This window comes from Mustela nivalis, assembly GCF_964662115.1.
Source record: "Mustela nivalis genome assembly, chromosome: Y".
Taxonomy (NCBI): domain Eukaryota; kingdom Metazoa; phylum Chordata; class Mammalia; order Carnivora; family Mustelidae; genus Mustela; species Mustela nivalis.
The window spans coordinates 35,210,392-35,226,363 of record NC_139041.1 but is presented as its reverse complement, the minus strand read 5'-3'; the positions used below and the strand labels follow the sequence as shown (position 1 = coordinate 35,226,363).

Below are 15,972 nucleotides of genomic sequence, written 5' to 3'. Positions count from 1 at the left end.
AAAATAAGTTCACAACCATGTGTGGTGATGGATATTAACTACACGGTGGTGTTGACCATTCTGCAATTTATAGAGATAAAATCATTATGTGGTTCACCCGAAACTCATACCATAGGTCAATGATACCTCAATAAAAAAAATTAAAAATTAACAAGAGACAATGGTGACTCCTTGAACTCATTGAACACAGACAAGCTTGTTCCATAACCGAAGGAGCAGACCACAATCAGGTGTCTTAAAAGATACAAAGTTTTATTAAACAAACCTGGAATGAATAGTATTATTACATAAATTAGGCAGCAGTAAAATTTTCCTAGGGTATATATACAAATCACAGTGATTTTCATTGTGCAAGAATTGAAAGAATTAGCAACAGACTTTTTTTTTTTTTTCCCACATGAGAAGCTGGGACGACCCCACAGGGATCCCAGTGCTGGCTCGCCGGGGCTCACCGCACCCGCAAAGGCACTCCGTCTCGTGTCTGCGGCATCCCACGGTCAACCCGGGGCCCCCCGGCCAGGCTGCCCATAGCACGGCGCAAGGAAGAAGGAAGCTATGACCGTTCTGCAGAGCTGAAGACCCATCTCAGAGGACAAGATGCCCTGAGTGTCAAAAGGCTTGAAATCCCATCTGCTAACAAACACATAATGACTTTTAAATTAAGACAGGTGTCCACCACGGAAAAGCCAAGGAAAGCACAACAGAATGCATTACAACACAATAATTTATAGGAAAGCATGACCGAGCGTTTCCCTGTTACTACGAAGGACCGTTAAGCCCATGGGGTCTGCAAAGTCAACTCGATAGGGAAACATGATACTTGGAGAAAACACGTCTCCCACATCCTTCGCCACCAAGACATACACACACGCGCACGCACATACCCCAAACTACCCAAATACATGATTAACACAATAGTTCATGTGCTTATCTTCTTGTTTTTGGTAAGTGGACTTCGTCCACTGAAAGTGAAGTGAAGAGAAGGCCTTCTCACCTCCATAAGACATAGGGACACACAGTACAGGTACACAGGACTTGCCCAACGCAGATAAAACCCATAGTCTCGGTGGATGGGCCACCAGAAAAAGAACATCTTAGGCATCATCTTCTCAGTCTCCACCACGGAGCCCTCAGGGGCTTCTGTGAATGTATTCATTTTGGGGTATAAAATCTATTGCTTGGGGGAAAATTCCAACCAAGTATTTTTTCCTGCACTACAATAACCAAGTGGCTAGAATGAGAATTTTGATGTGGTCTTGGGATTTGATGCAGCCTGAAGCCCTCCCCGGGGTTGGGCAGCTCTCGGTGCCTGGAGACTGGAGGGCACTGGGGTCTTTTTAGTTGATGGCACAGAGCCCTATTTTCACAGTTAAAATGGTCCAAAATCTAGAGGCAGCTGAAGTCATACAAAGAAATGGCAAACGCATCGCACGTCACAGGACTGTCCAGTGGTACTGGTGTTTCTGTCGTTGGTACCAAGGGAGTTCTTAGGCAGAGAGCATAGAATGAAACAGTGCCCTGTCCCAGACGGACAGGTGGGTGGGCAGGAATGGGACGAGGAGTGTGAAGCCATCACAACGACATGAGCTCGGCACATGAGTCTTCTTGCCGGGCTTTCTTTTGACCCACCATCATGTCAACAGCAGAAATCACAAAGTGCCCATCGCCACAGCAGATACGTTTACGCCAAGCAAGGTTCTCGCATGTGTTCTGCAAGAAATGAAAAGTTGGCTGGCCCCAACGTAGGATCTGCTGGATGGCCAGCTGTGATTCAATTTCCTTCTGAGCTTTACAGTTGTGTGTTCAAGCAGGCTGGTGATAATCCCCTTAGAAAAACAGCAACCGCCCCAACACATTTCTTTGCAAAACACGCGTTTCCTGAGGAATTATATATTTTGTTATGGTATCTGTATTTAAGAAAATATTGCCAACTCATAAAATTGCATAGAACGAAAAGGAGTTTATCTTTTTTTTTTTTTTTTTTCTGATGCAGATTTTGCGAGTAGTTCCATGACATTTCTTCTTGTGACTTTTGCACCCAGATATCCGATCAGATACCTGAAATTTTCAGAGTGCCCCCGCCGAGCAGACTACTTTTCAAGGATATACCATGAGTGTCCCATGTGTTTGGGACTCATTTCGATTAAATCAGCCTTTGCATTACGTCACCCTGCTTAATTTAACAGTCCAGCCACGGGCCGTTAACACATGGCGTGTGCCACCTTGAATATTGAAATGGCAAGACTGAGTTTAACACCATCTGGTATTCTTGGAATTCCTTTTAGTTTTTAATTTGTTTTGCATGGCTCACGGCCGATGACCATGTTTTTAAAGAACCATGTGATCCGTGCATTCCAATGTTGGCGTGTGTGCATGTGTGTGTATGTGTGTGCATATCTGTCCAATATTAAGGCATCTCATTTCATGCTTTCTTGAGGCTATTTTCACATCCTATATTAATTCCGGGACAGTGAGAACTAAACCTGAAAACATGCATAAGGGTCAAAGTGTCTAATACAATGCTTTATCACGTTCAAGAAAGGTGTTTCATTTATTTTTATTTTTTTAAGCACAGGGCTCCAAAATAATAATTTATTTTTATAAGTCAGGGCACGTGAGATATTTGCTTTCCCCACGTGGGTGCACCATCCCTTTGCCGATTTAGGCTTGTAACAGTCGATGAGGAGGCAGTTAATTGTCAGCGTCAGACTTGTAACAGTCCATGATGAGACACTTTGTGCTGAAAGCGATGCCCATTCTGGCTCCCTACTTAATGCAAACCAGCACGGGGTTTGCTCAGTCCAGACTGAAAACACTGTTTCTGTTGGGATATCCTTACAGCTCGCCCTTTAAAAATAATTTTCCTTTGAGTTACTCATTGCAAACCATTTATTTTACTAAATCTTGACCTTACTCATTGGATTTGGATTTGAAGAGCAGGTGATGTATGAGAAAGGGGGAAATATGGCGTGGCTTTGATTTCAGGGTCTTTTAAAGCTCGGGTGGGTGCACATGTTCTTCAATCCACCTTGCATCACACAGAACCCCAGCCTTCTGACTTGTGAGTGGGATCTGGCCAAATCTGGTAGGCGACTATGTAGCCTTTGACATTCTGCTGCTCAACGAAATGTATGACTTTCCCACACGGCGGCTCTCCACGTCTACATATGTGATCACAGAGGAGAGGTACAAATGGTTACACGGACAGAAAAGGTCTTTCCAGGCACAGCACTGGAGAATAATAATGTCTACGACAGCCAAGAATCCACAAGGTGACTCGAGAACACCACTTCTCGAGCTGGAGAAGCCTTGAGAGGGTGCCCAGGTTTGCCTCTTCCCCGCACCCATTTCAGGAACACATCGCCCAGGGCAGGTGCTGCTCCCACACCCAGTACCCAAGGAGGTGGACTTTTTTGGGCCAACCATGGGAAGAAAGGAAGGGTAGAGACAGGGTCTTGGGAGTTCTATGTGCATGTCCCTCTGTGGTCACAAAGGCTCTGGCACCTACTAGTTAAGTGCACAGACATCCCTGCAGAAGGTCATGGTTGAGCCCTATGAGCAGACACAATGCAGATGTGAGCAACTCTGTTTGTCCAGCTGAGTCACGGCCAGCAGAGAGACAAGGCAATGCATCACAGAGAGTACAGACGCCCAGGGCCTCTTTGCATGCCTCGTTTTCTGGAAAGACCCACACCTAGCCATACTCCCACTGGAGCAGATTCTGCACCCACCCTGCATTAAGTCAATCCCAAGGGGAAAGCATGGATAGGGTGCTCTCTTCATGGTACTTTCACAATCAGGTCCAAACAGGAAAAGACAAAATCTCACCCACTAATAAGTCTGTACAAGCCGGTCCTGCCTACGAGACAAGAGTGTGCTGGACACACCCAAACAGAAGAACCAAGAGGGATTAATTTCTACTACATTGAACACGGACACCCTATAGCTCATTTGCATCTTACACTTCCCACAATGGAAGTTAAAATAAAAACACGCTTGCATGAAAGTCACCTGTGCAACTGAGCCAATGTGGAAAGTCACTTGTTAGCTCTGCATCTGGCTGGACATAGAGCTCAAATGGGATATTATCAGGTAGACACCTGCCACTTCCCCCATCACCACCACAATGGACTACGGAATTTCCAGATGTGATGCAGGAAATTTCTGGACGGCATTCCATGCCTTGAACGACGTTCATGGCCACTGGTATTCTCAGACTCAAACTCAAATGGACGCATCCTTGTCTTCCCTTCTGGTTTCAAGACCTAAAGTCACCAGACAGGAAGCACGAAAGATACGGGACATGGATCACCACAACAGGTTTCCTCACAAGCTACAAAACCACAGGCTCTGCCCAAGTATGAAGATGAACATCACGGTGCAATTCCTGTGCACCAGTCCCACGGTCTTTTTACACACGCACACACACATGCAGCACACACACACACACGCACGCGCCATCTGTGGTTATAACCAAACACGTTCAGTTCAAACTCATAAAGTTAAGTCTACGAGGAAAACCAAGACATCACAGTAGGGTCATCACACGGAGAGATAAGATAAAAATCTACAACCAAACAATTTTCCGAAAGGTCCTACTGTGCAGTAGATTTCCAGTTGCTTAATGATGCTTAATTTCCAGTTGCTTAAATAATGCCACATCCGTGACTTTGTACGGATATGCAGTCTCTTTATGTACATCCGGACTTCTAGAATACGGAAATGTCCTTGTCCCATGGACGGGACCCTTCTTCACAGCGGATGTGCAGCTCTTTGTTCCCAGCAGGTTCACATCATCCTAGTTGAGACACAAATTAAAAAAGGGCTTTGTTCGTTTTCAGAATAACTGGGTAAGTTTTATAATAATCGTACTAACAACTCAAAAATAACTCCATAATACACAAGAACAAACATTCCTTTGCAATTCTTCTTGCAAAGATCCACAAGCATGAATTCTATGAATGTTTATTAATAAAATCAGTAAGCTGTGGGATGCCCGGGTGGCTTAGTCAGTTAAGCATCTGAGTCTTGGTTTCAGCTCAGGTCCTGCTCTCAGGGTCGTGAGATTGAGCCCCATGTTTGGCTCTGCTCAGTGTGGAGTCTGCTTGATTCTCCTCTCTCTGCCCCTCCTGCCAATGCTATCTCTAAGTATGTAAGTCTTTAAAAAAAAAAAAAAAGGCTAAGCAGTATTTTAACGGTGAATCTCAAATAGGATATGATGGCTTCACACACAGAATTATCCATGTTCATCTACGCAAAGAGAGGACAGTGATTCCACAAGCAAAACCAGGTCTTGTCTCAATGTGTTCACCGCAGAACTTTCCAGCTAGAGAGAAAATATCTCAAGTCAAACACTAAAGTCAAATAAAAACCCAAATGGGAGGTCTCTCCCTGCCAGGCGTCCTAACAGTCCCCTCCATGAGCTAAAGAGATGGGAGACTTTACTTTCCAAAGGTGAGTGGGTTAGTCATACAGCTATTAAGTGGCTCTGGAGAGTGAGCATTAAGCTGAGCTTGGGCGTCATCAATGGGAGACCATTTTGCTTCACGAAGAAATAACCTTCCCTCACGGATGGTCACACCTGTTTACTCGGCACTGAAAACGCCGGATCTCTGTCCCATCCTTTGTGCAAAATCGGGGAAAGAGAGTCAAATGTTAAGATGTCTAGCTGCTCCAGCAAGAGACCAAAATCCAAGGTTGTGGAATAAACACAAAGTCATGTGATCATGACATGATTTCTTGATTTCCCTAGATTCATCGAGAAGGTCATCAAACAGCGTCCCCACCACTGGCCGAAGTCCATCAAGGATGACTCCAGGCACACAAAAAAATGCCATTTACACGTATATTCCCAAGGATATGCCCTGCCTTGAGAAAGTTATTCCTGTCTCCAGAATCTGTTAAAAACCTATCTGGGGCCGCTGGGGGTACAACTGCCAACTGTGAATAGAAAACTATACCCCGAGTACATGACAGACCCCATCAGATGTCAGATTTGTGTCTCCTTAAGTAAATTTAACAGTATCCCTGTTACAAAAAGGCTGCAGTCCTCTGGCTTATCAACTAAGTGTTGTGCACTAGAAAACATAGCACGTCTTCCATTTAAGGACGACTGGATAAAAATCATTCACAAAATATTACAGGCAAATCGTTCAAAATTGAAGCAAGTGAACAGAAGAGAAAGCAAAACCCAAATTTAGAAACACCTCCTACCTTTAAAACTCATTAACTGGCTTTCAACGAGCTTTGCAGAAGCTGTTAAAGCTAAAGAGAATCTTTTTTAAGAGAACCTCAGGAGAATGGTCACGACGTGCTGAAAACACTAAAACCCATCAAGCAGACATGTTCCCTTCTCATCCACAGGGACACCTGTCTTCTCTCTCACTGAATTTTTGTTTCACATTTTAACATTGAGGCAGGTTTCTCCTCAGGATCTGTGTGGCAAGACCAGCAGAGAGTAGAGGTCTCTGGTACGCAACGTGTCCCTCCCTGCAAGGGTTCTAGAATGGTGTCAACTTGGTTGTTGTATGGACCAGTTATTTCTCCCATTCTGCATAAGTACTGTTGGGGGGATAAACAGAGCCCCAAAAAAGAACCAAGAAAAGTCAAGGAGGAGACCTCTCATTGGTTGTATCTTGCTTCTCTTCCTGCCATTTTTCTTGCCTGCATGTCATGAGAAGGAAAAACTGAGTGCTATACATCACCAAGCTCCTCACAGATCTGGGAGTAACTGAAAGGTCTTCACTACCCATGTTCAAAAGATCCTTCAAAGCCATCACTTCCACACAGAGTCACAGACCTTAAAGGTTCCAAGAAATGACTCAAAAATCCATTCTTTTAATGGTCAAATGTAGTTTAGCCAATTCCATCGAGGTGTTCACTGCCGTCAACAGTTTTTAGGGAAAGGGGGTCTAAAAAAAAACCCTTCTGAAAATATTTAGTTGGTATCTGGGAGGAAGCTGGTCTGGAACTCAGGGTTTCTAGAACACAAGGACTCAGGGATTTAATTTTTTTTTTTTTTTTTTTTTTACCAAAGGGGCTGTGCCTTGGGATGTGCAGATACACACAGATTTCACAGGGGTCTTAGCTGGATATGGATTCTGCCCCATCAGGAGTGTCTGGGGAGTGGGACATTGGAGGCAACGCTGTCTCTGGGCCACACCGCATGTCTTGAGTAACAAACCCTGGGCATTGACTAAGCTGATGCTAGAAGGACTCCATCTAGCTCTGCCTCATTGCTCAAGTACCCGGGGACAAGGGAAGCCCTGTTTGGCCAACGCCAACATCCCCTTGATAGGGGGACACACCATTTTCACTGATGCAAAATTAGTATATCTAAAGATACACCTTCCAGATGAGGATTCCCATCCTCAGAAATTCTTGAAGACTTCCAAATCTTTTGGTGACACTGGAGGGGCCGTGTTCCAGTCATTCTCGGGGTACGCTTCAAAGTTCGAGGTATCACCCTCACCGCATAGCTTCGGCACGATGGGAGGCTAAGTGACCAGGGGGAAACACAGAGGCAAAGTCAAGAAGAAACATTAGGCACCTGGATGGGACGTGCATCCCTTTTTGTCTACAACTTAACATATCAACAGACATGACTTGGGAAAACACAGAAAAACCAAAGTTGGCATTGCATTATTTATGAACATGGAAAGTTCTGAACCAGAAATACTGTGAGTAAGGTGTCCACCAATGGTGCATTATGAGGAACAAAGGGAGAAAAGATGGTAGCCAGCCCTTGCTTCTTAAATTCGAGACTGGAGAACCACCCAGATTCCTTGTTCATGCAGATCCCCAGGCCTGCCCAGGTCTGAGTGATACTGAAGTAGCTGGTCCAGTGGCCAGAATTTGGAAGTCAACAGTCCACTGATAGTATCACCAATGCCAAGCCTCAATCCAGCATCAAGAAAATGAGGTCACTGGCACTGAAAAGGTCAGCCAAAGGTTCCCGTAGAGAGCCAGTCAATAAATATTTTTGGTCTCGCAGGCAGAGGAATTTCTTTGCTTAATGCTCAGCTCTGCCCTGGTGGGGGAAAATCAGCCACAGACGACATGTAAATGAATGCAGGTGGCTGTGTGCTAATAATAAAACTTTATTTATAAAAATAATGGGCTTTGGGAGGAAATAGAGCAAGAGAATAACACTCAGTAATGCACATCTTCTAATACTGATTTGGTTTTTGAATGATGAAAATATGTTGTTTATTTAATTTTAACAAATTAGTCACTGAATACATTAAAACACTTAAAAACAGTTCATGGAGACACTGGTGGTCTGGGCTGAACCCTACATTCTGGGTTGGGGGCCAGGCATCAGCATTTTTAAAGTCCTTCCATTGACTCTAAAAGTCCAAGGTTGAGAATGTCAATATTGAATATTCCTGTCAAAAATACATTTCAGGGGCATCTGGGTGGCTCCACTGTTAAGCAACTGCCTTTGGCTCAGGTCATGATCCTGGGATCCTGGGGTCAAGCCCCACATCGGGCTTCCTGCTCAGCTGGGAGCCTGCTTTTCCCTCTCCCACTCCCCCTGCTTATAGTCCCTCTCTCACTATGTCTCTGTCAATAGATAAATAAAATCCTTAAAATATTTTTTAAAATTTAAAAAAAAATGAAAATAAAAAAATACATTTCGATTCTCGGTCAAGTGTCCAGCTGTAGATTTTGGCTCGGGACACGATCTCAAGGCAGTGAGATCAAGTCCCCCAGCAGCTCTAGGAGTCAGGCTAAGATTTTCCCTCCCCCTCTGTCCCCCCTCACATGTGTATGCTCTCTTTCTTCCTCTAAAATAAATAATTTAAAAAAAAATGTGTGTGCGTGTGTGCTATGTGTGTATGCACATGTATATATTCAGTTCAAAGAAAGGTGACCTAGAAAATACTACCACCGTCACTGTATAATATCCATAAATGTTGGACAAACATGTGATCTGTGTTACAACATTTATCATTCCCAATTAGAAATTGGTGGGATAGGACTCATCCTAGTCATAGTTCAAGTGAGGGACAGAGCCAGGTCTCAAAAAACCCAATTGTAAAATGTGGGGTCTTAACCCGTTACCTCTACGTGTCTCTGTAGCAGTAAGATTTTCACTGAAAAGGGATCTTGGCTTATTAATGATTTGAGCTGATCAGCTGTAGTATACAAATAAATTATGTATCAGCTATAAGTAAACAAGTCATAATCAGACTCTGCCCCTTGCTGAGGACAGGTAACAATTCCGAGCCAACAGTCACCCTCATACATATGTTGTACCTTCAGTTTCCTTTGTGGGACCGCCTCCCAATCCACCGTTCGAAACCACCGGTGTCGCTTTACGTCATCCGCTCCATTCTTCAAAAGAAACAGGCACCGTCAGTAGACAGAATTTTGACAGGACAGGGAAGAAAACAGTCCAGAGAATCTCTACTTAGTAGAGAATTAAAAAGTAAAATTAAATGTAAAAAGTGTGCTATGTTTTGAGTCATTGTCCCTGGACTGTGACCTAGGAGGGAAAATATATACATAAAGGTGTTGTGTTCTGTTCACTTTCATTCAGAGTAGAAAGAAATCCTGTCAGGACCAGTCTGGACCACATACAGAAGTAGGACTTTGGCTCAGGCTCCTGAGATACAACAAGACAGACAGAAGGACATTTCTGAGTCTGCCGCCTGTTTTTATCCCAATGGTTTTCTTCAGAATTTAGCATCTTCATCATACAGACCTAGATGGTGTGATCATACAGACTAAATGGTGTCATTGGCTCAGTACTGCAATGCTAGTAAGTCACATGACTAAGGCTCAAACCCGTCATGTCCACGTCAGAGATCTTAACAGCTACACAGCGGGACTTTCCAATTACACTATCCATGTTTGTGTAATAGTAATGGTTTCTTATGATCTGTCTGCTTCACACTCAAGGCTAACACCAATGGCCAACTTGCAGATGTCAATGGCATCATGGTCTTTGAAAATCCTAACCCTAACCTAAATCTAACCCTAACTCTAACCCTAACCCCAACCTCATCGCCTACCCTATCCCTAACCCTAATCCCTCCCAGGTGTTCAGCCTTTGACCCTACCCATCTCATTCCTTTTTATGGCCCTTGGAGCAACTTTTTAATTCATTAAATGTCGGGAATTGTTAAGACAGAAACACATAAATTCTGTGACATAGGAAGAAGCCAGTAGATCTGAACATAACATAAAGTTTGTGAAATGTCACCTGGTACCTATGCAGAATACTTATTTGGACATAGAGTCTTGGCACATCTGATTAAGTGAAGGATCTGAGAAGAGCTCATCCCGAATCAGGGTGGCCCTAAATCCAATGGCAGGTGTCTTTGCAAGAGACAGAGTAGGAGAGACACAGACACAGAGGAGAAGCCACCTGAAGACAAAGACACAGATGGGAGGGATGTGGCCACAAGCCCAGGGATGCTTGGAACCCCATAATCTGGAAGAAGCAGGGAGGACCCTCCCCTCGGAGCCTCTGGAGGGAGCTCCCTTCCCCACCTGGATCTCAGTGGTCCTGCCCCGCCTGGATCTCAGTGGTCCTGCCCTGCCTGGATCTCAGACTCTGCTCCTTTGTTACAGCAGCCACTGGACACAAATATACCCACATCAACAGATGGTCCTGAGAGCTTGGTGTGAATCAAGCCTCACGCACAGGTCTACTGTGTCTCCCAAGACTACGGCAGACAAGACCAAGGTATGGACCCATGATTAAGTTCCTCATATAGATATCCAGAACCAGAAATAGCTGAGAAGATGTTCCCAGATTCTCTTAGACTCAGTGGTGCCACAACAGAACCAAAATGAGCATATAAGATATTATACCATTTACACAATCATCTCTTAAATATATTCCCCTCCACATGAAAAGTTTGTGAAAATCACACAGGATGTACACTTTCTCAAATGATTAATTCCCACACAGACATGCATGCCCACGGTTATGGCACTATTCACAAGAGCTAAAAGGCAGAAAACAACCCAACTGTCCTTCAGTGGAGGGATGAGTACACACAGTGGGGTCCATCCATGAATGGAGTGTGATTTGTCCTTAGGAACAAAGCACTGACACCTGCTAGCATCTCCCTGAAAACTTGGGAGGAGCCAGACACAATACATCACTTATGCTGTGATTCATTTCCAGGAGAGCCCAGAACAGGGAAATTGAAACGGCAGGAGGGATGAAAGGACTGGGTAACAACAGCATAGGGTATGGGGTTTCTTTCCGAGAAGGAGGAAACGTTCTTTGACACTGACTTTGGGGATGGTTCCCTAACTCTGCAAACATAGTAGACGGTGCTGCACTGCACACTCAGAATGGGGAGGCATGCATGGTACGTGAGTTATAGGTCTGTCACGTTATTTGAAAAGTCAAAATAACTAAGGAAAATACCGACATCTTGGAGGTAACGGTTGAGTCATTTACTCATCTGGAGGGAAGAAGAGATGCAGTATAGACCCAGGTGGATTTCGCATGCCCAGACACCCAGATCTGAACTTCAGCCAACAATTAAACACGATCACTGTGCCTTTGTCTCTATAAATAGAAACGTATGTATGGTGCCACGTGATCGGAGTGTCTCGTGCGTAAGACGTAGGAAAACAAACACTGACCTTCATGTTTCCGAGGCGTCGGGTTCTGTCAACGACCAGCAATTTCCTAATGAGGTCTCTACATGCGGGAAGGAGACAAAAAGAAGATGCATCTTGATACGGACCCAAGCAAACACGGCCGGTCAAGGGCGATAAAATCCGCCCACCACATCATGCCATGGAGGGAGGAACCATTTCCATTTTGTCTCCACATTTTCTCACAATTTGTTTCTTCACCGAATGAGTTTCACTTAAAATGTACCTGTTGAGTCTGTCCTTGCCCAAGAGAAGACACCTGCTTTTACCAAAACGAATGGCCATGGTTTGCCCTAAAGAGCTACTTATTTATGGGATTCTGGTTGTATGTTACCTGCTCTCCCATCACACACAGACTTCTGGGAGTTTCTTAAACGCTGCTTCCCCACCCACTTCAGAATACAGGGCCATTACGATCTGATAATTTATGTCAAGACATTCTGAAGACAGGCTAGCTCTAGAAATGCAAGGTAAGGAAATAAAATTTGTGCTTGTGTGTGTCTCTGCACATAACACATAGAATACGTTATGGACAGTAATATCTAGAGACTTCAAATATAAATTGAAATACCCCAGACAAATCAAAAGACCTACAGTCCAGCTTCAAAAAACCCATGACACAACTTGGCAAAACTGAAAGGAACCTTGTGCCCTGGGTTAAGGAGCACACCCCCAGACTCACACCACAGACTCTGGAATCCCAAGGCCTGTGGCAATATATGGGAAGGTCCAGGGTCCCAAGATCCCCAAATGCCTTATTTAGAACCCCAATAAAAAAAAAAATTAAAAATTAAATATAAAATTGAAGACTTACAGAACAGCACAGTCCCAAAAGCAAGGGGTACGGATATAAAGGGGCTGTCCAATACGGCAAAGCCGTGTAGGAACTCTGAGGCTGCCTGCAATCCTGGGACAGGCTCTGTGGCAATCCCTTGATTCTATCCTGCCTGGCTTCTCTCTGACCACTCTGAGACAGGAAGAAACACTGGGAAGGTGTTTGAACTACCACGTTGGCAACACGCCCCAGAGCTCTGATGTCCTTTCAGCTGCCTAAGATCATACAAGGAATCTTAGTGACAATCCAAAGACACATGTGCCCAGGTAGGACATGTAACACAGTCAAATGCCGAGGTTGTATGAACCAACAACAACAGAAGGCCTTGAGAACTTGAAAGTAAAAATCCGACCGTCATGGCACCCAATGGCAGTGGTTTGGATACGCAAGACTCATTAGGGTCCTGCTTCTCATCCAACTTGGGAAGATCTAGATAATAATGGGAAGAAGTGAAGTTCTTCTCAACCACCATCTGCAATCAGCAACTGCACCAAAGGATCCCAGGTTCCTGCTCTGGCTGAGCCCCCATGCTGGGGACACAGGGGTCCCAGGCAAGAGAGAAGAGGAGCCTGCTCAACGAGGAGCATTCTAGAGCAAAGGACAGCAGGGCAGACCCTGATGGGTCTCTCTCAGAATAGACTACAAGGAAAAGAGGCATAGGGAGTTAAGACACCAAATGTAGATTAAACTTAATATTTGTTGTAGTCCCTTTTTTTCCATGGGACAGTATAAACGTAAAATGTTCATGACCAACCTGAGCCCTTCCCACCAATGAAGGAAGAAATGACCTACGATTTTATGCGTTGTCCGTTCTCTGGGAAACCAAGAACCAGCCAGCTTTTGGAAGAGTTTAGGTCATTGCTTGCAAGAGGAAGGGAATATATCCCCCAAGGTTCTGCCCAGCCTAAGACCGTCAGCGGGTTCCACAAGGGCTGACTTGGAGAATGAAGAGACAGTCCACACTCTATTGATGGGGAGCAACAGTAAAGCCACAGCTGTATACCTCAGCATGGACTCTGCCAGTGTGCATCCACACAAGACAATGGATACCCACACCCCTTAGGAATGTCAATGGTCTACGGTCACCACCAACCAGCTGATCGGCCAATGGGCGTGAGTAGATTTCAATCAAAGCCAACCACTGGCAAATGTTGGCATAACCATGTGACATAATGTCACTCAAGTCTAATGGGAGTTGGACCCGGGGGGAGAAGCTCTATGTAGTATTTTCCATTTCTCTCTAGAGAAAAGAAAGTTCTGACTGCTCAATCTCCCTTCGTGCCTCACTGTCTTACCGTTCAGAGGACAGAGTGCCCGCCTTCTAGATGACTATTTTTCACGGAATCTAGTTTTCTTGGTCATCTTCTAAAAACTTGCCTGGTGTGTCAAACACACCACCACCTCTGAGGCCCAACCAGCCCGGGGAAACACTGTCTTCTACTTGGAAGGAGAGCCTCTGTGGGAGAGTGAGATGACCTTCACCAGTGAGAAAAGCGACTGGCAGCTGTCCCAGTGTCATGAAATCAGTTTTCTCTGTACTCCCTGCCCATGGGCTACTTCAAAAAAAAAAATAGCAGAAAGAGAGAAAAGTTTAGTTCTTGACTAAACTCACTTAACTACCTTGTGATCAGCCAGGCTTGGTTCACTTGGGAAATGCAGGGAAAGAACTACAAGTCACGATACAAAAATGTCTCCTAGGTGACCAGATGGACGAAGGTAACGGGAATGCCACAAGTGGTCTGAGATTTTTAAAAGCTTCAGTTTTCTCCCCGCCGTCACCAGAAATTGAATGACCTGCACACCCAAAGTCACCAACACTGAAGCTGTAGAGAAGTCCTCCTAGAAGAGGTTCATCAGCCTTAATATCAGCATGAAAAAGGAATTTAAGAATGAAAGTAATTTAAGCAGGAGGAAAAAGAGACAGTCTGCTAAAGCCATCAATAGTCCTGCCAACGGCAAAACCAGCTAGAGGAGGTGAAGGGCTTTTATTCCAATACCCCAATGGTTCTCCTACTCGCGGTGATTCACAAATGCCTGTATTGGCTAATTGTAAATGTCATTTCTCTCAAGGCCCATAAAATCTGACCAAGAGTCATGAAAAGGTTAAGTATCATGACAGCAGAATGACGACCACCTTTTCCTGTCTGGTGGAAAAGCGGGACTGTCCAGAAGACACGGAGCACAGCCTGGTAAGAACACAGTATGTCGTCCTGCTCAGCGGACGCCTGCTCTGTGATTTCTTGTCTGTGACTTTAAAAATAAACACCCCTCCCCGCCCCACTCCGACAAGGAGGGAAACGGTTTACTTACTTTACACTGAAATCCAAATGTCTGGGGAAATCTATTTTGCCTGCAAGGATTTTTTGATATATGCCAAACGGGTTGTCATCGAAAAACGGAGGGAACCTGTAAGAAAAATAAACAGCTATTTTTAGCGGAGAGCAGGCACAGAAAAAAAAAAAAATCTGTGCTTCGTAGCAAACGGTGTTTCTAGAAGCTCGACGCAGTCAGGACGTTCACGAGGTCATCCCCTATCAGACCAGGAGGGAAGTTCTTTGCACTCTTCAAACATAGGGTACTATGTGGCACGCAGTAGGTGCTCAATAAATGTGAGCAGGGCAAATGGAGGAGGACGTGTAACACTGTGTCCTATTCTTTTCTCTTTGGTCCAGGTAGACCATCCGTCTGTAAGCAGCCAGCATCTGAACCTCCATATTAGATGAATTCACGTAGGTCACACGTACGGAGCTGGGCGAGAGCAAGGCTGGTTCCTAACGTGTACTCTGGGCCACAAAGATGTAGCGCATCACAGCCGGCAGTCTGTTTTTATAAATAAAGTTTTATTGGCAACGAGGGCCACTCACTCACTTAAGTATTACCGTCTATGGCATAGTTATCAGAAGGAAAAAGACTGTCGTCCTAGCACAGAAACCCACAGACATGTCTTCTCTAATACCTTGAAACAGGAGGGAAAAAATCTGAAATAAGTAACACAAGAACATACTGAAAAGGGCAAAGAGCTAGAAAAAAATCAAAGAAAATACAGAAGTTAATAAACATGGTCCAGATATCCACCCATATGCCCAAGGCACAAGCTGTACTTCTGGTATCTGCTCAGAATGCGGAAGGCAAAGACCCTTAACCCTTATCCACCGGTAACTGCATCCTTTAGAAGGAGAACATCTAATTCCCTGAAAGAACCACTGGCCGTAGCTTATAAAATGGCATTTTCAGGGGCGCCTCGGGGGCTCAGTGGATTAAAGCCTCTGGCTTCGGCGCAGGTCGTGAAGTCAGGGTCCTGGGATCGAGCCCCGCCTCGGGCTCTCTGCTCAACGGAGAGCCTGCTTCCTCCTCTCTCTCTTCCTGCCTCTCTGCCTACTTGTGATCTCGGTCTGTCAAATAAATAAATAAAATCTTTTTAAAAAAATGGCGTTTTCAAGGGGTGGCTCAGTCAGTTTACAGGTGTCCCTGTGAGAGACAGAAGAGGAAAGACAAACATCGAAGCAGCC

At 44.8% G+C, this 15,972-nt stretch overlaps 1 protein-coding gene across 1 annotated transcript in view; it reads right to left on the bottom strand.

The window, feature by feature from the left end:
• Positions 1-235: 235 nt before the first annotated feature.
• Positions 236-15,972, bottom strand: part of LOC309856943 (cAMP-dependent protein kinase catalytic subunit PRKX) — an 81,639-nt gene continuing 65,902 nt past the window's right edge. The window contains exons 5-9 of the mRNA XM_082718748.1: positions 14,774-14,869; positions 11,614-11,671; positions 9,262-9,339; positions 7,348-7,496; positions 236-4,798 (exon numbers count right to left, since the gene is read on the bottom strand). Of these exons, the coding sequence (XP_082574874.1) occupies positions 7,371-7,496; positions 9,262-9,339; positions 11,614-11,671; positions 14,774-14,869 (358 nt within the window). The 3' untranslated portion in view covers positions 236-4,798; positions 7,348-7,370. The remainder of the gene's footprint in view (positions 4,799-7,347; positions 7,497-9,261; positions 9,340-11,613; positions 11,672-14,773; positions 14,870-15,972) is intronic.